General features: G+C 32.7%; 5 protein-coding genes across 8 annotated transcripts; 2 read left to right on the top strand and 3 right to left on the bottom strand.

The window, feature by feature from the left end:
* The first annotated feature begins 1668 nt into the window (after positions 1-1668).
* On the top strand, positions 1669-2710 carry LOC148240321 (uncharacterized). The gene is made up of 5 exons (XM_088209704.1): positions 1669-1984; positions 2095-2148; positions 2277-2339; positions 2426-2500; positions 2591-2710. Exons 1-5 carry the CDS (start codon positions 1835-1837, stop codon positions 2708-2710), a joined length of 462 nt encoding a protein of 153 aa, XP_088065830.1. The 5' UTR covers positions 1669-1834.
* A 2530-nt stretch (positions 2711-5240) lies between these two features.
* NDP1 (Tetratricopeptide repeat (TPR)-like superfamily protein) lies at positions 5241-8915 on the top strand. 3 transcript variants are annotated; one of them, XR_015813817.1, is made up of 13 exons: positions 5241-5554; positions 5652-5778; positions 5894-5967; positions 6065-6111; positions 6197-6347; positions 6435-6479; positions 6548-6749; positions 6838-6899; positions 6988-7088; positions 7224-7278; positions 7371-7412; positions 7711-7996; positions 8074-8915. XR_015813817.1 is itself a non-coding variant. In XM_088208957.1 (13 exons), exons 1-12 carry the CDS (start codon positions 5335-5337, stop codon positions 7887-7889), a joined length of 1305 nt encoding a protein of 434 aa, XP_088065083.1. In that variant the 5' UTR covers positions 5241-5334; the 3' UTR covers positions 7890-7901; positions 8074-8915. The 3 variants fall into 3 exon arrangements, 2 of the variants coding, with proteins under 2 accessions (XP_088065083.1, XP_088065082.1); XM_088208957.1 differs by having other exon boundaries at positions 7711-7901; XM_088208956.1 differs by lacking the exon at positions 8074-8915 and having other exon boundaries at positions 7711-8042.
* OHP (one helix protein) lies at positions 7992-8764 on the bottom strand. Its single transcript, XM_022055341.2, has 3 exons — positions 8570-8764; positions 8322-8444; positions 7992-8237 (listed from the first exon to the last, which is right to left on the bottom strand). Exons 1-3 carry the CDS (start codon positions 8762-8764, stop codon positions 8169-8171), a joined length of 387 nt encoding a protein of 128 aa, XP_021911033.1. The 3' UTR covers positions 7992-8168.
* A 383-nt stretch (positions 8916-9298) lies between the features above and the next one.
* Positions 9299-11865, bottom strand: CYCD7;1 (CYCLIN D7;1). The gene is made up of 6 exons (XM_088208958.1): positions 11510-11865; positions 11204-11290; positions 11012-11110; positions 10676-10883; positions 10226-10359; positions 9299-10125 (listed from the first exon to the last, which is right to left on the bottom strand). Exons 1-6 carry the CDS (start codon positions 11744-11746, stop codon positions 9937-9939), a joined length of 954 nt encoding a protein of 317 aa, XP_088065084.1. The 5' UTR covers positions 11747-11865; the 3' UTR covers positions 9299-9936.
* A 1798-nt stretch (positions 11866-13663) lies between these two features.
* LOC110824491 (glucose-induced degradation-like protein) lies at positions 13664-19471 on the bottom strand. Of its 2 annotated transcripts, XM_088208959.1 has the most exons (9): positions 19300-19471; positions 18968-19023; positions 15006-15149; positions 14828-14901; positions 14627-14681; positions 14485-14547; positions 14227-14354; positions 14081-14122; positions 13664-13957 (listed from the first exon to the last, which is right to left on the bottom strand). In XM_088208959.1, exons 1-9 carry the CDS (start codon positions 19343-19345, stop codon positions 13918-13920), a joined length of 648 nt encoding a protein of 215 aa, XP_088065085.1. In that variant the 5' UTR covers positions 19346-19471; the 3' UTR covers positions 13664-13917. The 2 variants fall into 2 exon arrangements, with proteins under 2 accessions (XP_088065085.1, XP_088065086.1); XM_088208960.1 differs by having other exon boundaries at positions 13664-14122.
* Positions 19472-22035: the final 2564 nt, after the last annotated feature.

Raw genomic sequence — 22035 nt, 5'->3', positions numbered from 1 at the left:
ATAAATCTGTTGGTGAATATTGGATTTCTTTCATATATTAGTCTTAGAAATTGAAATAAATATTTTTGTTCAGCCAATACAATTATAAACCAATAACACATATCAATAGGCATTGAACAAGCTAGAGAACTATATATGTATATATTTTATCTCATACAAAAATCTTATTAAAAATTTCTGTTAGTAGAATGTTAAATATATATGGAGGATATCTTTATAATAATTTTTTTAAAAAAAGTATTATTTTTGGTACATCTAAAATTTTTATAGAACGGTTTTTTTTTTAGTTATCCTTAAAATATATATGAATATATCAGAGCTTTTTAAATTTATATATATTTAATATAAGATTTAGTAAATTTAAATTAAATCGTAATTAAATCTATAAATTTTAGTGGCTAGTAAATAATTGCATATTTTTATACCTCAATTATTAAATATTGCATAATATATAATAGAGGTAATGGTTTAATTAGTGGACAAGGGGTATGGATTGAGAGAGAAAAATTGTAAAATGTAATCAAATCTGATTTTTTCTCAAAAATAAGGAAAAAATTAAATCACTATCCCTACCTCTTTATGTAGAATCACTTAGAGACACCCTGAATGTACATGACCATTCACCACTAAATCCTTGTGTGGTATTTATAACTTTCTTGCTTTCTTCATCCTCACATATATATCCACCGATCTCTCTGTGTGTCCATGTGTGTTTTGAATTTGGTAAGATCTCATTAGTTTCATTTAAAAGTGAGAGTTTATAACTCATTAGTTTGCAAATACAGGCATATATGGAGAGAAGTGAAGGAGGTGAAAATCAGAATTCAAGCAGTAAAGCGATAAAAATGTCCAGTATTACCAATCAAATACAAAAGATCGTCAAGGTAAGTTCCAAAATATACAGATATATACAAGGTTCCGTCATTTTTTTTTCAAATTCATCGAAATGCTCTATTTTCAATCAGGAAAAGGTGAATGATTTGAGAGCAAAGGTGAAGGAAGAACAAAAGGAGAAGAAAATACATCAAGCAACTGAGGTGGAAGAATTAGCGACAGAAGGAAAAGATGTTACAGCAGAGGCAAAGGTAATAGTTACTATTTCTTACAAAAGACCAACTGAATAGAATTTCTATCTTGTTGAAACCCACTCGAATAGTACTTCCATAGTGTATATATATATATATATATATCGATTTTTCTTATTGAGTTTTCTAGGTCATGAAGTACTCACTATGTGAACAAATTTATAGGGGGATCAATTGCAACGTAAAACAAGAAAAAGCTGTCCAGTAATTGGAACATCTGAAGTTTCATTTACACTTTCTGAGGATCTTCTAGCCGTGGCTAATAACATTAAATTTGTTAGTAAATATTTCATCACTTAAATCTTATAAAATGTCTAGTAGGTCAAATAAGTTTTGTAGAAAACTTGGTAATGGTTAATTTTTTTGTTGGTAGTGCACTCAGGAAGATCTCTTTCAACCCAAAAGAACTTTTCATTACACAATCAAACAAAGAGTTGAAGGGTGGATGATCGAGCAACGCGAACGTAAAACTACAAGATATGATTCAGTAAGTCTCTTTAATTTTTAGAACTAAACAAATTGGTTTTTTTGGAGCATGTATGTAGAAATAGAACACTTTATACACAATTACCCAAAAACCTTGATAACATTTACATGATGTGGGATTGCAGTATTTTTTTCATATCGAATCACAAAGATTGTTCAGATCTGTTGTGGAGGTAACAAACTTTATACTTTATGAAACATATCCGAATAAACCCATTCCCAAGCCAAAAAAGAAAAAAGTAGAAGAAGGAGGTAGTTCCACAATGCCTCTAGGAGAAGAGAGTACTCCAAATCAAAAGAAGGCCAACAAGCCAAGAAAGAACATGGAGAATGGGGAGCAAGGGAGTGCTCCAGTGCAGAGGAAGGTTGGTAGGCCGAGAAAGGTCATCGATGGGGAACAAATGACTTCTTCTGTATGTTGTTTTTAAGTGTCTACATATATGTTTTTAATAAAATATTTAAGTCATCAATAATTTTCTATTAGTAAGATATTTTGTCTCAATTCTTTTGCTTCTTTGTATAGGTCCTTATGATGAGGAAACCGGAGAATAAGATGGTGAAAAATGTGACTAATTCAGTGAGTATAGTGCATATGTTTATTTATATGTATATATATATAATCCACTTATTTAAAAATGTATGTAATAGTTCATAGATGTGTAAAATGTTGACTAAAATAAGCTTGGTTTGCTTATTAATTTGTAGGTGCCAACCAAGGAGGAAAAGCTAAAAGGGGCAGCAAGAGAGATGTCTAGGGTCATTAATGAAGTAGTTAATTAATATAAAAACTTACTACTAATATTTTTATTCTTGAGCAAATTACTAGAATAACTTGGTTTGTGTTTGTTGGATAGACAATGAAGCCTTCGGGGGTAAGATTCATGGATTTTGGGATAAATAAGGTGGCAAATACAAATTATTCTACCCAAGTAACTAAATTAACCTAATTATGTAATATGTAGCTATTTGTAATGGATATAAAAGAAAATTACATTGACTTAATTTCTTGGTCCTGATAGATGGAAGGGACGACAACCAGGAAAGAAAAAAGAAAGAGAGTAGAGGTAGAGATTGATCCCGTTGATGAGGTAATTAAGTTTAATTCTTATGTACTACATAGTTATAAATTGTATGAGTGAATAAACTTTATTTTTTATTTGTCTAGGTGATGGATCATTTTCAACAGGAACTAACAGCTGAACTGAACAACAATGTTACAAAAAGTCATTTGGTGAGTTACTTGTAATAAATTTTTAAGTTGGTATACAATTATGCTATTGATATATAATTATGCTACAAGAAAAGAACTGTTGTTCATGAGGCAAAATGAACTGTTATTTTTTCAGGAGGGAAAAGAAAATGCTATTATCCATAAGGCAAAAGGAAGTGTCGATAAATATAACTCAAAGTATCTAAGAGATGTTCTGAAGAGCAGAATGTCAGATTCTCAGAAAGAGAGTTTTTTAGAAGAGTTTTACATGGTGATGACAAACAAGAAAGAGACTGATGGGGAGGAGCAGAATATGTACGTTGGTGGTATTCATGGAAAAAAGATGAAGAACCCCGAACCCTTCTTGCAGTATAAACCGAAAACCGTTTGTAAGTCTTCTTAACTTCACAAATGGGTAATCGGAGTCCGTCATGATGTTCCATTTAGGACAGAGACCAGAGTGCATTAATTCTCAATTTGTTGGTTATGATGATATTTATGTATAGTGGAGAAACCTCTAGAAACAAAATTTTAATTTAACATACAAGGGAGTTATCAGTAATTTTGCTTTAGGTAGAACTAGACAGAAAAATAATATTTTTTCCTTAATATTATCGCAAATTATCAATTTACTCTCTAACTTTAGCCTATTTTTCATTTTAATTTTAACTTTTGTTACAAAATCATCCTCAAGTTTTTCAATATTTTTAAAAATAAAACACTTACTTCGAAATGAAAAACAAAAAAAAATGTTATGATCTAATAATTTTACTTTTTCATCGAGAAAATAAAGAAAACTCGACTCTTAAAACAAATAAAAGATGTTAGCTCGAGACCAAACTATAATTAAAAAATTATTAGAGAAAACATTGCAACAAATATAAATTTTTAGGGACTAATTTACAAAATTTTCCTTTTTCTAATGCATTTATAAAGAAAAGAAAGATTTTGGAATTAAATTATGCAAAAAATATAATTTGATATCTCTCCCTATTTGGTTTGTAAGAAAGCTAAGGTTGTGTTTGGGGGAAAAGAAAATATAATGTTTCTTCTTCCTATGAAGCTAAAAAAGAGAATGGAGGAAAGTAAATTGAGAGAGAGTTAACAAAATGTGTTTAAATTATTGGGTGGAAAAGGAAATGAAAAATACATTTTTGTATTTTTATAGATATTATACATATATATATATACATATAACATTATTATTTACTTATGTTTTAATTTCACCTCTCCATATGATATCTCTTTTTATCGAGATTATCTGAATTTATACGATAATGTATCTTCAAATATAGATTATTTAGATATTGTTAAGAATCCTTTAAACTAAAAGATCGGAGAATCCTAATACGGTGAATCATATATTTTTTTTTCCTACCATTTTTTATATTAGTTAGTGAATTATATATCAAATACAAGAAACTTTCAAAATACATCATTATTTGAATTTTGAAAGAAATTGATTTTATAATAACAAATTAGACAAGGAGATATTATAGATATATGTAATATTTTTATTTTATAAAATATTTTATCTTTAAAGATAAATTATCTAAATATTGTTAAATATCTCGTAAACTAAAAGATTAGAAAATTCTAATGTGGTAAATAATAATTTTTTTTCCTAACGTTTTTTTATATTAGTTAGTGAATTATATATCAAATATAAGAAACTTTCGAAATATAAAATTATTTAAATTTTGAAAGAAATTGCATCACATATTAATAAATTAAACAAATTTTCATTTTTTATAATATTTTTTAATTTTATCTCTCCACATAATATCTCTGTTTACGGAAATTATATAGATTTATAAGATAGTGTATCTCTAAAAATAAATTATCTAAATATTAGATTTCTTAATATAATTTTTTTAAAAGTTCAAATATATGGTAAATACTAAATTTTTATATTCTTTCTTAAAATTCTAACTTAAGACGTAAATTATATGATGAACGCGCTTCACATTCAAGTTTATATATAGGACAATGCACTAAATCTCAACAATTTAAGAATTAAAATTACTATATTACAAAATTATGATATGCTTTAGAAAACATTTAGAAGAAACGAGAGAGACATTAAAAAAAGATACGTTAATGCAATTTTTACATCATTGAATTCGTAATTTCGTAAGAAACGAGAGAGACATTAAACATTAGAAGTAACGAGAGAGACATTAAAAAAAAAGATACGTTTATGCAATTTTTACATCGTTGAATTCGTAATTTCGTAAGAAAATTCATCATCGCCAGGTAAATTATCTTCGTTGAATTATTGAAGTACCTCGATTATTTTATATTGGAGTATCTCAATTTTTTTTTTATTTCTTAACTCCCAAATAAAAATTTATGTTATAAATATATATTACTAAATAAATTTTAAAAAAAATGCTTCAATAAAATGCAAAAAAAAAAAACACTAGGGAGAGACGAGAGATAATAAACGGTGCCGTTTTGGTAGAAAAAATTCCTTTCATTGTCCCCCGAAGGGTTTCTGCGTTCTCCCCTGAGGTCGAGGAAGAAGAAAATATCAGAATCATATAGCAAGCAATGATTCACAAAGCAATAAGATCAGCAGTAACCCTAGCTCGATCCTCTCTACTGATACCTACATATCATGGAACCTATCTTTTCTCTCCGTTGCTTCCTTCATCATCATCAGCAGTACCATTCGCATCAGTTCATGGTGGAACCAACGCCCAGAACGCAACCTCAGTTGCAAATCAGATGATTAATTGCGCTCTCGCACATGCTAGGTCTCAGAAATCAGGTTCTTTCTACCCGTTTCCTCTTCAATAATTTCTTTTACAGCTTCGAATTTCATTTCTGTCTAACTTTTTCGAAATTTTTAATGTGGTTTTTTTTAGATGAATCATACGGACAAGGCATGCTGATGCTTGAGCAATGCCTTTCTTTTCACTCGAGTGAGGATCAATCAGCTCAAAATTCTAGGGGAATGGTCTTACTCGCCATGTCTGATATGTTATATGAAAGGTTTATCGTCTTTTTTCGTTCTACGATAAGAAGAGGATAAATTATTGATTTAGAAATATATTGTTTCGCGCATTCCATTTTGTTTTTGATTTGAAGCATTCTTCTGTGTCACTAGAGGAAGTTTCAGTGAAGCAATTGACCGACTACAGGGCGTTCTGGATTTGACACAATCTTCTTTAGGTGTTAGAGGTGAAAATTTTTCAGTCGTATTGGAGATTCTTATTTATGTTCAGTCTCATAGGTGAAAAGGCTTTTGCTAAGTGGTTATGATTTGAATTTATTGTAGTTGCTGCCATGGAAGCTCTTATTGCACTCTATATGCAGTTGGAGCAGGTAATCTCTGCAAATGAAACACCTAGATTGCTTTTTATCAATATACAATTAGAATTTATGTGGAGATGGTTATCCCTATATATAGGATGATACTTCATCAGTGCTCGCAGATCAATGCTTAGAAATGTTAGAAAATGATCAACCAAAGGCTGGAAATGGAAGCTCTCAGCTTTTTAGTGCTCGTGCAAAGGCGTTAAAAGGACTGGTCGAACTTGTTAATGGTAATGTTCAATCAGGTAAAGTTATTGGCTTGCAGACTTATTCAATTGATTTTGATGGTTTCGGATTGTGTTGGTACTCAATGAGAAGTTATCTCTATTCAGCTGGATCATTCTTTCAAGGACTTGAAGATTGCGGGGGTTGTACTGGTGAGGTTCCTTTTGTTAATCGTTAAGTAACATATGCTCGTGCAATTTGCTGATATTGGCATATGTAGGCCATGTTGCCTTGTCCTTCGGACAATTCTTGCATGCAACACAAAACGTTTCCTTGGCTAAGGAATTGTATCAGAAGGTGATCCAAGGGGTGGCGGTAAATGATTTCACTGACATAAATGCCTTAGCAGTTTGTAATATGACCTCGGAGGAAGTTATGTTGGCAGCCATGTTCGCTTTGGGCCAGCTTGAGTCGCACGGGGGGTAATTTTGGGTCATTTATCTATTCCTTCTTGTTGGAATTTCTTCGCAGTTTCATAGTCTGACTCGTTGTGTACATCTTCTGAGTTAGGAACTTTGCTGATGCGGAGGAGATATTGACAAAGGCATTAACAAAGACAGAGGAACATTTTGGTATGCTCGCTTAGTCCATCAGTTGTTTGGAATGTACTTCTACTAGATATCTTGATCTTCTGTGCTGTGTTTAATTGATTTCATTTAGGTCAATATCATCCCAAGGTTGGTGTCGTTTTAACTGCCATAGCTCTCATGTTTCGGCATAAAGCAAGGAAGGAGCATTCGAGTTCTCTTCTAATTCAAGAGGTTAGACAGTTATCCGCCTCGTGGCATGATACTTATTTTGTTTATAAATTAAATTGGTAATATTAAATCTTGCTGTAAATAATTGATGTGAGGGCGTACATTTTTATGATGGTTTTGATAATTTACTCGTGACAGGGTCTTTATAGAAGAGCAATTGAGCTTCTGAAAGCTCCATCGATCGAGTCTGAAGGTACCGGGCGATGTATTTACCATATATGTATTTTTTCACCTCCTATTCGTCCAGTTAATTCCCTGTTTCATTGTTTGACTGCATAATTGCAGAGACCAAGGTAGCTAGAAGGGACATGGTGGCCCTTGCAAGAGGTATAATCCGAACATCACCTTTCTTTCTTTTGTGCCTTCTTATGACCTTACCTAATCAAGTTTCTAGACTGAGATGAAAATAAAATCCAAACAATTGTAGATTTTTCATCTTACATGTCATCTAAGCATCTACTTCCCATACCTCATCTGTTACCTTTCTGTTTTTCCATTTCTATTTCACCCAAACAAAACTATCATGTCGTCTCGATTTTGGTTCTGGGTGCAATGATCTAAATAATATCTCGGTGATTTTCGCAAGAGTCATCACGCGATAATCTTTAGTTGATTTGTTATGTAGGTGGATATGCAGAATTACTATGTGTACAAGAGAACAGAAAGGTTGAAGGCGAGAAAATGAAAAGGTGGGCGGAAACGGCATGGAGAAACAGCCGCATGTCACTGGACGAGGCACTGAATTTTTCTGAGCCATCGAACAAATGTCCAGTCGTAGATGGTCGAACCAGCAGAGTCATATAGTTAACCTCCAAGGTGAATCTGTGATTGTCCTTGGTTATATATATATATATATATTACCAGAGCTAATCACTCCACAACCACCAATGCAGTAAATCACATATGTTAAGGTACAATGTGATTCTATAATTATAATAAAAGCAAATTTTCAAACTAGTCTTACTGAAGAATTTTCTGCCACGACCAGGATAACCATATGATTACATTTAGGAATCTTGGAGTTTCTTTTGAAGAATTGTAAACGAGTAATAGCAAGTAGGAGACGACCGTGGAGACAATATTTCAGAGAGGAAGATCAAGACCTTTCCCAACATCTACTCCGATGACCTGAAGTATACCCCTGTTGATTATCTGAAAACAATGGTGAAAATTTTCATTACTCGATTATATCAAAGTACGAGAATCTTACAGAAAATTAAGCATAACAGAACTCACCAATTCTATAATGAAAACACCAATTAGGCCAATCATACAAGCTCTAGAGTTCCATGTTTCAGCCGTCTTGGTGAATCCGAGAAAAGGAGCTTGGAACTTCGGCTCCACTTTCGGCATTTCAACCTGAGATTCTCAAACGTTTTCACAACACGTACGTATGTATCTACACCTACTTTTCTGATTCAAATTTAAACGATGTAGAATCAGGTGAGGGAGAAAGAAAGTTAAGAGTTTATATATATACGTACACCGGCAGGAAGCTTTGCAGCTCGAACCCTAAAAAACTTGACTGGACGATTGCTGAAACGATTGCGATTGTTGAGAAACAGGAGTTTGCTATTCTGATTTGTTGAGAAGAGAGAAGATGAAATGAGCGAGGAGGCTGCCATTGTTGTGGTTCTAACAACCACCGCCGGTTCATGCGCAGCTGTTATTATCTCCATCTACTTCCGTACGGATTCTAACGCAGAGAAGAGACTTGTGGTTTTGAATAACTTGAGGCCCACAGGGATGGGCCTCCACTGTAAATACACACACAATAATAATATTAATAAATTATTAAATATAATATTAGTAATATTAAATTGATGCTTATATTATTTTTAAATATTTAAATCGGCAATTCAATTAATTTTTTTATTCTTTTAATAATCTATTTTTTAAAAAAAAATTATGTATTAATATGTTGTTGGAAATCCTCGCGAGATCACAAATTATTCAACGAGACTTTGCACGAATGTCGCCTTTCTAAAAGCACTACAAAAATAATCGAAGAATATCATATGAATTAACATTTCGTTATTACTCGTATAAGACAAAACGAAAACACTCGTATGATAACATTAACCCGTGTATCGTTCCTTCGTGTATATATATATATATATATTTTCAATTAAGTCTTATGAGTTTTTATACCTCTCGTCTAAAAATAAATATTAAGACAAAAAGAAAAATTAATATATTTAACAAGCTAACAATTAAATTATTATTTACGCGAACGTAGTTACTCCAAGTATTATACATCAAGAGAAATCGGTACCTCCTTAGAACGAGATCGAAAACATAATTTTTTATAGTAATAATAATTAAACAACAAGAAAATCGATTTAAGTCTTTCTCTACACTTGCTTGAACGATTTAAGTTGAAGAAAATCGATAGTTAGGGCAAACCATCGATCACTCTCTTCGAGAGTCTGAACTCGAAACTAACGAAACTAACACTATATTCGCTACTTAGTCATAAGTCAATTAATCATTAAAAAAAAAAAAACAATACATTGTTTTACAGATTAAAAATTTTCTTCATTGCGATTAGGAGCTCTACACGACATCTCATACGTATTCGGAGAAACTAACATATGCACTCACCATCCTGCTCATCGTGCATTAACCACATATCCATGAGTGCTATGGGAAGGTGGAAGAAATCCCTGATGTTTGGATTTCTGTAATACCATTTCGGCCGGGTCAATAGATCATAGCAGGAGTTTTTTCTTTCTCTTTGTTTCTATCAAAGAAAGAAGGAAATTGGTAACTGGGTAGGGAGGCTTGGTTGAGGAGGATAAGGTGATTTGAAGTGGCTAAGGAAGAAAAATAGAAGGGAGTTGGGTAGGGGTTAAAGTTGGTTTCTCTTTCTCTTGTTGGAAGACATGTCGAAAAGAGAGATGAGATCAGTGTGGCAATTATTATGGATGTTGATTCGTTCTGTCGACAGGACAGTCACAGGGCTTGGAGGACAGTCATAGTTCTGACCAAACCCTTTTGATTCTTCTTTCATTACCAGATGGCACCAAGCAAGATTTTCCTGAGAAAATGGACAAAACCCATGAATGGAACAGTACCCTTTAATTATATACGTCTGTATATACATATGTGTATGTACACACGCACACACACACACACACCTTCTGATCTTGGTTGAAGAGCTTTGTAATGGATGCTAAGTGAGAATCAGATGCTGATGGAATCAACTCCTCTAAACTGCACCATACGGCAGATACAGCAACAGCACTTGGTGGATACTCCACCAGTTTGCAGTCTGCAGCAGATGTGTAAATAATTGACTGGACATTTTTGTATGAGTTTGAGTTTTTTGGTTAGTCATTTTTTTCACTATCACATTCCAAGTGAAAAAAAATACGGATGCCCATGAACTGATTAAGTATCATTTAATATAAAAAATTTATCAAATAAAAGATATTATATATCAAGATTGGTGATGTATGATATGATGTAATAATGAAGTTAGTGACTAATTAATAGAAATAAACTAGTTAGAATATTTTTTGAAAGTATAAGAATTAATTTGAGACCAAAGAATTATATACATATATGTGTGTGTTGAGTAGGTGTACCCAAAAGAGATGTAAGCAGCAGGTCTTTTACTCTGGTTATGATCAAGTTGTTATGGGGATAAGAATCGAAAGAATCCATAGTTGATGAAAGCAGCTCAAGGTAAGAATAAGCAGTTGTAGCTCCAAGACGCCAACCTAGCGCCTTTAACACTATCAGCTCCATTTGCTGGATCGTACCAGGCAGAAATGAATGATCCAACTCCTCCATCTTCAATCAAAAACATATATATATATATATATATATACATACATACATTGTAAACAACTGCCAACCCAGTTATTCATATTATATAAATATATACGTATATATGTGGTAGAGATAGTTATATATATGACCTGAATTTCATGCAAGGAAGGAGTAGAGGTGTCGTTAAACTTGGACGCAATGGATAAACATGCGAGGCTCAGTAACTCAACCATCCAGTATTTCCATTCCTGCAAATTGTGAGAATTATATTTGAAATGTGAAGTGAAAGAACCAAAGAGATTAATTAGAATTATAAAGAACAGTAAATATTTTTCGCTTACACGGCAGTGATTCGTGGATATGAATCTGTCAAGATAATTTGCAGCGCAGAAAATAGTTCCAAAAGAAAGATTCAATCGTCTGCCAGACTGATATGATCACAAAATCAGGTCTCCCCAGTTTCAGTAGTAAACTTGTACGCACATATAAATATATATGCATGTATATGTGAAAATATCTCATTTTTTTCATTAGAAAAAGAGAAAAGATATCAAATTATTTTGGAAGTTCACCCGTTCATACAAATTATTTGTTATTTTTTAAAAAGTTTTAACTTGATATTTTAAAATGAATCGAAAGAAAAGAACCTTTACGAGCCATCTGATGGCTCTGAATCTAGCTTTGACCAAATCTTGTGAGTAGAGATAGTGTAGATATCCAGGTCGAGGCATGTAAGTATGCTCCTTCTGTAACGTTAAGAGAAAACCTTCTTCACAATCCTCCATCCTCGCGTAAAATGAACTCTCTCTAACTCCATTTTTGTATTCATGGCTGCAGCAATTGGGACTAGAAACCCATACCTCATCACAAAGCAAGCTCTCCATACACACACACACACACACACACAGAGTAAGTTTGACCCTCTATGATATTCAACAAAGCAACAGGCATATAGGGTAGCTATGTATATATTTATATATGCCTCTGTGTGTGTGTGTGTGTGTGTCTGTATATATATATATATATATATAGTTAAAGGAGAAATGATATTAGGGCAAGGAGTAATAGGAGGTGGTGGGTTGGTTGGTGAGATTAGAGGAGATATAAAAAGTAAGACACATCTCTCATGAAGAGAGGTAAATGCCGCTGCTGCTGCTGCATGGCCTTTGATATTTTCTTCCTCTTGTGTTTGTTTTTTTTTTTAACCGCAGTAATTAATTGCGTGAATGCACGAGGATGGTACCCTTCATTGTTGGGAATATACATACATACATACATACATACATACATACATACATATATATATATATATAGAACTATTCAATTATGTAATAAGATTCCCCTCCATATAACATCCAATTATAACTTCTGTATAGCTACAACTATATATATATATATATATATCCATGTGTACATGCATGAACATTAATGAATGTATAGTTTAATTATATCATGCATATAAGGTTGAAATTAGGAGATATATAGAGATGGGTAATTAATCAATATAATAATAAATTTGAAGTCTTGTATTAGAATTTTCATTTAATTATTAATTAATGATTTTTTTATTTGATTTTTTTTTTTTAAAAAAAAATTTGTTTTCTTAATGATTATATAAATAATACAATTAATTCTCAAAATAAGCAAATATAATATTTTATTTATAAATTCTTTCGAAAATTTTAATTCAGATATGTTAAAATTTATTTAAATATAGTAAATTAATATGTAAATATAATTACTTTATTTTAAAATAAAGTAAATATCAATATACAAAATAATTAACTCGAACTATATATGTAAAAATAAATGTATGTAATATTTATTTATTTAAATATTTTAAATATAAAAATAAAATACGAGTATGATTATATAATTTATCGCAAACTCTAACGTTATATACTATATAAACTTTTGATCACATATTTTTTCGTTATATCTCATATAATCCCAAAAATTTTCACTAAAAATTAAGGTATAACAATTTTTTTATATTTATATAATAATTTTTTTTAGTTCCCTATAATCTTGTTAACATAAAATAACATTATGTCATATTTTATATATATATATATATATATATAAATTATCTCAGCCATTGTAGCACAACTCCTTCCCATTTCCTCTGCCATAAGATTTGGTGGCAATTCGCCGATACGCCCCAACAATTCGATCGTTGTGATGTCACAGAGCTTATCGCGGGTACTCATTACTCGAACCCCACAGCGAGACAGAAAATTGAACATTCAAAATGCCACAGGGTTCACCTCATCGCACACGATGAACATCCTTGTCGTGTTCATAGATCAAACCCGAGCCTCCATACCTTTCGATTGACAAAGCTTCTGCATCATCTGAAAAAAGCCTAATCGTTTGTTACGAAATCTGTATGTGCCCTGCCAAACCCTGAGGAATTTTATGCCTCCACAGCCTATGGAGGGATAGAGTCAGAGAAGCCTTACTGCCCCTTGTGAAGCAGTAAAGGATGAAGCCATGAGGTATGGCAGACAGTCTCACACCAGCTTCAGAACAGGTTTCATAAGACAGAGCTCAACCTGATTTCAAGTATATAAAATCCAAACCAGCAATTCCGAAGAGGTTAACCAAATCATTTTTTTATCCGGATTGAGTTTTTGGTAAAACTAAAGAAATCGAAATATTACGTATATATATTACACGTACCCTAAGTTAAGTTATAATATTTAATTAAAATTCCAAAAGTATATTATAGGTCGAGTTTTTGTTTTCAAATCCAAACATATCGGAATCCAGATTTTTTGTCATCCATAATGAGGGAGGAGTTATTGCCAAAAAGTTCATTCTCTGTACATATACGATAAAAACAGATTAACAGGGTTCCTTGTCTTTGCATCCCAAAGTCGTTGACTTAGCCCTACTATACTCTCAAATTTATGGGTATGCAGCAAACTCTCAATGGTCAAAGTTGCAAGGACAAGTACATAATAATTCCCCAGCAAAAAAGAATTCTGAAAACCAGGGCAGCAAATGCAAATGTGAGCCATGTTTGGACCGGCAAGAATACATGAGCATCTAATCAATTTTCTCCATGAGAGTCAAGTTCTTGTGGTGCAGTCCTATGCCGAGGTGTAAATTGAGGAACTCACATCAGTTTAGGAAGTTGACCATGCAATTATACTAGTAAAAATTGTATATGATCTCTTTATCGCAACTCATAGGAAGAAAAGCTGAAACCTAACCTTCCCTCGTTGGTTGCCTTCAACTCTAGCTTCTGAAAGGGGCTGCAGATTGGTTTAGAGACATTATATCAGCCAATTTGAATCCTAGAATCAGAGCTGCAGTTTTACCCTATGGGGTAAATAGCGAAGTCAGGATTTTTAAGTACCTGCTATTGGGATCATAATAGAAGCCATGGATGGAGCCGTCACTGCAAGAGAAGCAGACATAGTAAAATCCAGCTATTGTCAATCCACAGTCAGTTCCAACATTCACGAAGTACTGCTCCTTCCATCTCTGCAACAGCAAATCAGACAAAACGACAACATTAGCAACTACTTACTTTGTATTTGGTTTAAACCTAATACATTCTCATTCAATTCCTAAATAACTTTTTACTAACCCAAAATAATAGATAGCAAATTACCATGAATATGTAAGGATAGTTACTCAGGTCCAATGATTTACCACCATCAACCTCAACTTGAGCCTGTTAAAAGATTGATGAACAATATCATTAAAGGATTTTAAATTTCTGCATGCAAAATATAGAGGTTCTAGCTCTTTACCAGAAGGGGTGAAAAAGATGGAAATTTGGTCCAGTGCCTTATATCATCCTCTTGCCTGTCAAATGTTTCCAAAATATTTACAGATCAGAAAAAGACCTGTTTTATCAACTGTCTATGGCCAAAACCACCAATTCAGTGTATGGTAACCACTAAATTAAAAGGGGTTGCATGCTCAATTTAAGAAGGGAGTAGGTAACATACGATGCTTCCCACTTGCCAGTATAGAAAGTATAGTTCTTGGTGTCAACAATCTCCCCTTCCCAAAATGTCACAACCTGAAATTCATAAAAGTTTTATGGTGTTTTAAAACTTTCTTTCAGGAAAAAAATTAGACTAAAAGAATCAATTCATCATTAAATGGAAGTAAGAAACTGCTTACTGCAGTGTCCGCCATAGGAACATTCAGAGCTTCCATGGTGCCACATAGATACCCATGTTCAAGGTCACATCCTTGTATGCGGACATTAACTCTCCATGCTTCATCCTTTTGCAGACTAGAAACATTCTGCGTACCAGAAAAGGCCTGAAATGCACAGCAAAAAGTTCTAGCTTTTGTCCCTTAATTACTTAATATGCAATGAACTAAATTGTATGGCCAAGTACTACCATAGACATTCTTCATCAAAAATTAACACTCATTTCAATCTTGGAATAGCTATAACAGAGGCCCACTCTGCTTTAACCATTAAACGACAGATGCTTAATAGATATTCATTTTTTTAAAAATAAAAAATATGAAAAGTATAGTTCACAAAAGTTACCAAAGGAATACCACCCATATACAAAAATTTACATTTTAGTTAATATATCTGTAATATTTTCAAAATCCTCCACCCTAAAAATATTATGCCCCAAAATCAAGGACCCAAAAAAATGAAACCACCTAGCCCTGATCTTAGATATCTCATTCTCAACACCCTCAAAGGCCCTATTGTTCATTTCTTTCAAAATCACCCAAATAATAGTAAGTGGTATGAGCTTTACAAGTTGCCTTTTTTTACATATTAATGGATATTCATACGTGGTGAATAACTAAATTGCTATTGAAATGAAACTTTACGATAAACTAATGCAATTTAGAAGAGATCAACATAAGGACGTGTCAGGATACTCATTACCAAGCTAGGCTGAGGGAAAAGGTTGCAAAGAGTATGAGAATCGGAAGAGGAATAGAGAAAGAAGAAGCAGGGAGCAGAGGAGAAGTGAGAGATAGAATTCAGAATGTAGGAAAAGAATTAGAAATATAATAAGACTCAATTCATCCATTTCCTTCCATCTTACATCCATATATAGGAGGTACAGGTACCAACAATTAGCTGGCAGTAACAGTAATATTCTTATCGTACAGTGACAACTATACCTGCAGCATCACTGTCCTTTTGTATAAAACTATCCTTGTACACTAACTGAAAGCAGAATAAAAGACAACTAAAAACCCTAACAAAAATTTAAATTTTTCTTTCCTCTTCCCGCCATCAAAGTGGTTCTAGACATGACATCAAATTCAAATCCTATATTTTGAAGTTGAGTGAACTTTTGAGAAAGATAAAGAATTCACACGATTTCTTAGATTTATGGACCCATTTAATCTTTCATGTTCCCTGCTCCAGGATCTAGCTGTGGGATGTTAACACTAAAATCTGAACAAGTAGATTACTCTTTTTCTAGATCTTCCTTCTTCATCTATTTTGACCATAAGGCTATTGGCTCACTAGAAACGAGCACCTAATCATCTCTCAGTTAGACAGTTCTTAACTTTTAGAAATTAGTTTCCCGCTTATGAACTATTTGCAAAACATATTTATTACATCAGAAAAATAATTTCCTTAAGACCAGGAATTTTTTTTAACCCTAAACTAATTAGAAAAATTCAAACTTGCAACTGCCCTCTAACTTCCAAACTGTCAATTGAAAATTGTCAACTACTGGTGGCAGTGCCAGCAATTAAACTATAGCAGCAGACCACACACAAATAACTCAAACATACCACAAACAATTCAAACACACAGCCGAACAAAGCACGTAACAAACAGTTACTCCTCTGGTAAACCTTGTTGAAAGGCCAGCACACAAAATTACTCCCACCCTCCAAAGTGTGCTTGTTCGCAAGCCTAAACATAGGATAAAAACGTGTGATCTGTTCAGCTGACTCTGATGTTGAATACACAGGAGACAGTCCCAATGGATCCACACTTCTAGTGTGCTGTTACAATTCTAAGAATCTAGAAGAGCTTGCAGAGTAGGAATAGGAAGACTGTAGGACAGCCATGAAAAATTCGGGATGGTAAGAGCTAGACCGTGAAACTTCTTCAAAGAGGAGACATGAGACAGGATACAATAAAAACTTCACTGTTTCTCTATCTTGTTCGATCTCTTTGGTGCATGTTTTCAACAAAGATTCAAAACAAGAGCACAAATTGCCCACAGCATGTAGCTCTGTTACAAAATTGGTAAGTTCCCTACTCCAAGATCTAGTTATGGAACAGTTAACACTAAAAATCTTCACACGTAAAGGCATGGTTTTTAGGTTTTCTTCCGTTACCTGATCTGAACACAGGTGTGTGAGCTCATTAGAAGAGAGAACTGAAAAACCCGTTGAGTAGGAACATACTCAACTTCTAGAAATTAGTTTTCTACTTATTCATTAACTGTTTGCAAAACATAATTGTTGCATTAGGAACAGGCTCCTTGAAACCAGGAAAAGCTTTATCCTTGCATAACTACTAAGACAAACTCAAATTCGCAAATGCCCTCTAACTTCCAAACTGTCAAGTGACAATTGTCAGCCTACTGGTGGCAGCAGCAGTAATTAAATCTTATCAGCATACTACACAAAAAGAATTACACATTTAGTCATAGACAGCATATAAATCTAACTCTTCCTCCTCTTGCTGAAAGGCAAAATACTAGGACACATAGGTTCTTCCATTCAATCTTTTTTCACCAAGAACATTTATTAAACTCTTGATCATTCCAATTTGAAGGACCATACTTTCATGCAATTTGTGGGTTTAACAAGCTATCAATCTTTTATGATAAAGGGTCTAGTCCTTGTATTCTGCATTAACAATCAGAATATTGTTGCAGGAAAGAAAAAATCCCTATTTGATAGAACTTCTACCTATATACCCATCGGAACCATCAACGACGCATTCACATTCCTAAATAACGATACACGACATGGATTTTTTTAGTTTTGTATGTTTATCATATATATGCAAAAAGTTATAATAAGTAATCAGAGGTAAAAAAAAAAAAAGGCTAAAGTACATTCTTAATAGCATAAAAGAAAGAGATAGTGAATTTGGAATAACTAAGAAAAGTAGGAAAGATAAAAGAAAAATGGGTAGGACCCTAAGTATACCTTTTCGGGATAGGACTTGAACCATCATGATTTTCTATAAGTTTTATCATTGTCAGTATTGACAACTAGAATGAGACTATCTTTATTCTTGTCAACCAACTCAGTTCTTCAGAATATGGAGTCAACGATTTGGTCTATGGAATATTTGGTTTGACTGTATTAAGAATTATTATCCCCCTTATCTTACAATAATCTATAAGAGATTTAAATGCAGCACTGTGCACTTCAAGCAACAAAATCTCTGATGCATTAACATCAAATAGTAGCAAAATGCACCTCTCTACATTTTTGCTCCGATCAAAAGTGTAGTTAACTTTGAACTGCAATAACAAGGAACAAGCCCTTATGTTTCCATTTTGAGGATACCGACCTACTCCATTTACCATCTTAATTTGCACCATCCATTTGACTAATGGATGCATATTCGTGTAATTTGAAATCTATTTATGGTATTCATTTTCCCATATCAACACATCTTTCGTAACTTCAAATTGTTACAAAAAGACTTGAAAGACCAAAAACTAATTTCGTATGAGTTAACATAAATTGTGAAACAAGAACCAAGCATAAGATTTTTAAGTCGCATGTGTACTAATTCAACCATAAAATGGACGGTCTGGTTAAAAAGAAAAAAAGCAAATGGAAAGGGTTAAATCCCCATTTCAGACAGAATTACATCCTAGGATAATTAGATGTGAAACATATGTCAAAATAACATATATATAAAACTAAAGAAGTATAAAAATTAGAGATCAATCCTTCAATGGACAATTAAAGGTTAAGAACATTGACTATGACCAAAAATCCAATCAAACCCTCTAAACTGACGGAAATTCTGGTGTCATATCTAAAATAGTATGCAAAAGAAGATCGTGCTTCCATCCATAATTAACTTTATTTCAGAAAGTATATCATTTGTTCAGCGATTAACAAGACACAAACTGATTTTAAAATTAAATAAGAACACAGACACTTACCTGCCCAGCACTTAAAAGCGTACAGGATGACGGTGTAGTACTTCCAGAATTTGCACCTTCACAATCACATTAAAAGGTTACAGAAGCCAATTCTGTGTTTCTCTATTCCTCTTTCTTTTTCTCGTAAAAAAGATGTAAATTAAACATTTACCCTAGATAAGGACCGTATACTGGCTTAACCTAACAATTAAAAATCTTTCGATTGTAATAAAAATCAACCAAGGCTACGAGATTAAGCCAAACCCTAAGCCAAACCCTAACCAAGCACTAGCCTCAGTCATGATCATAAGCAATTCAAGTGAATAGAAGATTAGTTTTTGAGAACTGAATACCTGATAGTTGAGACGATACGGAGCTTTCCTCAACTCTCACTGGCATTTCTGCAAATCAAACAGAGATTTTTTTTTCTTAATTTCGAAGTAATGAGCAATTTTCAGGTTGCAATCCCTTTTGAGAAGAGAGAAAACCCATTATCATGAATCACCACCTACCCGGGCAATCTCGACCCATTCCCTCCGTCCGTTAAATGGGCCAGAAAGCACAGTGAAGCCTTTCTGCGAGTTATTCTCTCTCTCTCTCTCTCTTTCTCTCAAGAATTTTGTATTATATTTCATAGATTTTCTTATTTGGAAGTAATTCATTACTAATACATGAAATAGTGAAAAAATTTATATGTTAGTATGAGAAATTTCTATATGAGATATATAATGTTGCACAATCTAAGTCATATTTAATTGACTAATTTAATAAATCATATAAAAATAATTTTTATATCTCAATATTATAAAATAATTCTTCCTACCTAACATTCTGTTTGGATAAATTTCAGTGATGGTTAATGTATGTATAGTAATGGCTGTAGAGGCCCGGAACTTTAAAAAGAAATAAAGTTGTAAATTAAATGCGGAAGCGAAATAATAGAGTTAGCGTTTTCATTACTTACACAATAATTTAGCATGCCCAATAGGGATACGAGAATGTCCCTTCTAAAAATCAAACGAAAATCATTGTTTGCATACTTACCATTATGAACTTTCCAAAATCGACCTATAAAGATAATAAATCAAATAACATTATAATCTCATATTCAAGTGAGTAAAAACAACAACTTTATCTTTTTATCTGATTACTGGTATCTCTAGGGGTCCATAGAGATGTCCCACTACGCATGAACTAATATATAAACTTGTCAACTAACGGGTCGTCCCCATATCCCATTTAATATGAACGCCAAAAATACCATTCATCGATACTCAATTCGATATGAGGGTGAATCGGGCTGTCCCCATACCCCGTCCGGTATGAGCGCCAAAAATATCATTTCTCGATACCTTGTTCGGTATGAGATAATGTTTACGGTAGGGTTCCCTATGTACCCGGTCCGTCCACCATCTCATAGGATATTCAGTAAGACAATCATTCATTAATTCACATAACCAAATAATTTTCCATTTGCATATTAATTTTCAACTTCACAATTAACCGTAAATCACGCAAGACAAGCAATATATACATTAAAGAAGCACAACTGAATTATTTAACCATTCCAGTATATTATCATATATTTAAAGTTGTAAATTTAACAATCAGTTAAACAAGACAATAAATAACTAACCGGTTCGGTCTCCATTAGTAACCTGTAATTATTCTCAAAAATTTTTAAATTATACATAATACTATATTATTGATTATTAAGTTTCAATTCCATAACAGAGAATAAGGTGAGGGATTCATACTCAAATCAATGTCCGAAATACCAAATTTTCTACTGTGCCTACTGACGGTCTCTGGATTTTTTGAATTTTTTGGTGGTGATTAAAATACGTTTCACGTACCTAAAAATATCTCAAAAATCTAAAATCGGTGTTAAAAATCCTTTTTGACCAATTTCGGGGTTCCAGCACGGCGACATCGGTGTTAATTTAGATATTTCGTATTCATATTCAATAATAAAAAAATATTTATATTCTTTTACTAAATTATTTGAGAATTAAATAAATACCAAAATAAATCAAAACTACTTCAAAAATAGAAAATATTATCCACAAACAAATAAAGAAATATAGAAGAAATTAGTCTATTTAACATAAACTAATCAATCCAAAATATAAATTAGTCTATTAAAATAATAAAATTCATCTATTAAACATCCAACATCAGTTTCACAAAGGTTTCTAAAACCATAATATAGTCTTGCATTTCGGCAACAATAACCTCCATTTTCAATTATCTAAAAATTCGAAAAAAGTAAAAAATCAAAACTAATAAAATAACAAATAAAAAATATTCGAACTTGAGATGTGATATTAGTCATTACCTGGTAAATTAAGCAAATTGGTCATGAAAAAATTACGTCGATCAGGAGAACAAGTCATTAAAGCTTTAGCGATGTTTGGTTTATTCATAAGCAACATAAAAGCTTTTGTTTCTAGAAGGGGATATAATTTCATACGAGAAACCTCTTGATATAGCTCTTCTGCTGAAATAGACGCTTTTGAAATTGTTAATATTTCTTTCACTGAATTTGAAATAGTTCAAACTTCAGCCAGATATTCTTCTTCATAGACTTTTATCAAATATCTCGCTTTTTTTCGCATTAAAGACTCTTGCACCTCATGTTCGAATTCTAAAGTAGGAGTTTCGGGTGTTGGAGCCTCACATGAACTATCCAAACAATGAAAATTAAAATTACCACTTAAATCTTGGGTAATTGGTGCCTCATTTGTAGCATCCAGACCATGTTCATCACCACTCCTCTTTCTTTGTCTTTGAGGATTTAGGGATGTCTCACTTGTAGACTTATTAACTCTATCCTTTCCATACATTTATAATATTTTCTCGTAATTTCACACGCATTTGTTTTTCAATTCTACTACTTCAGGTTGAGTCTATCATGAATAACTATATTAATGTTTGAATAATATAAAAAATGGCAAACAATATATGATAAAGTAAGAGATTTACCTTTATTAGTTGCTCCCAAACTTCCTCTTCTGCTTCGACTCGTTCGGTTATTGGATTTCAGGAAAACCCACTCATTACATATTTGAAAATATCATAATATTTTG

The sequence above is a fragment of the Carica papaya genome, chromosome 8 (genome assembly GCF_054855325.1).
Source record: "Carica papaya isolate Zhongbai chromosome 8, ASM5485532v1, whole genome shotgun sequence".
Lineage (NCBI taxonomy): Eukaryota > Viridiplantae > Streptophyta > Magnoliopsida > Brassicales > Caricaceae > Carica > Carica papaya.
Note: the sequence above shows the minus strand (reverse complement) of the source record. Positions and strands in the feature narration are given on the sequence as shown.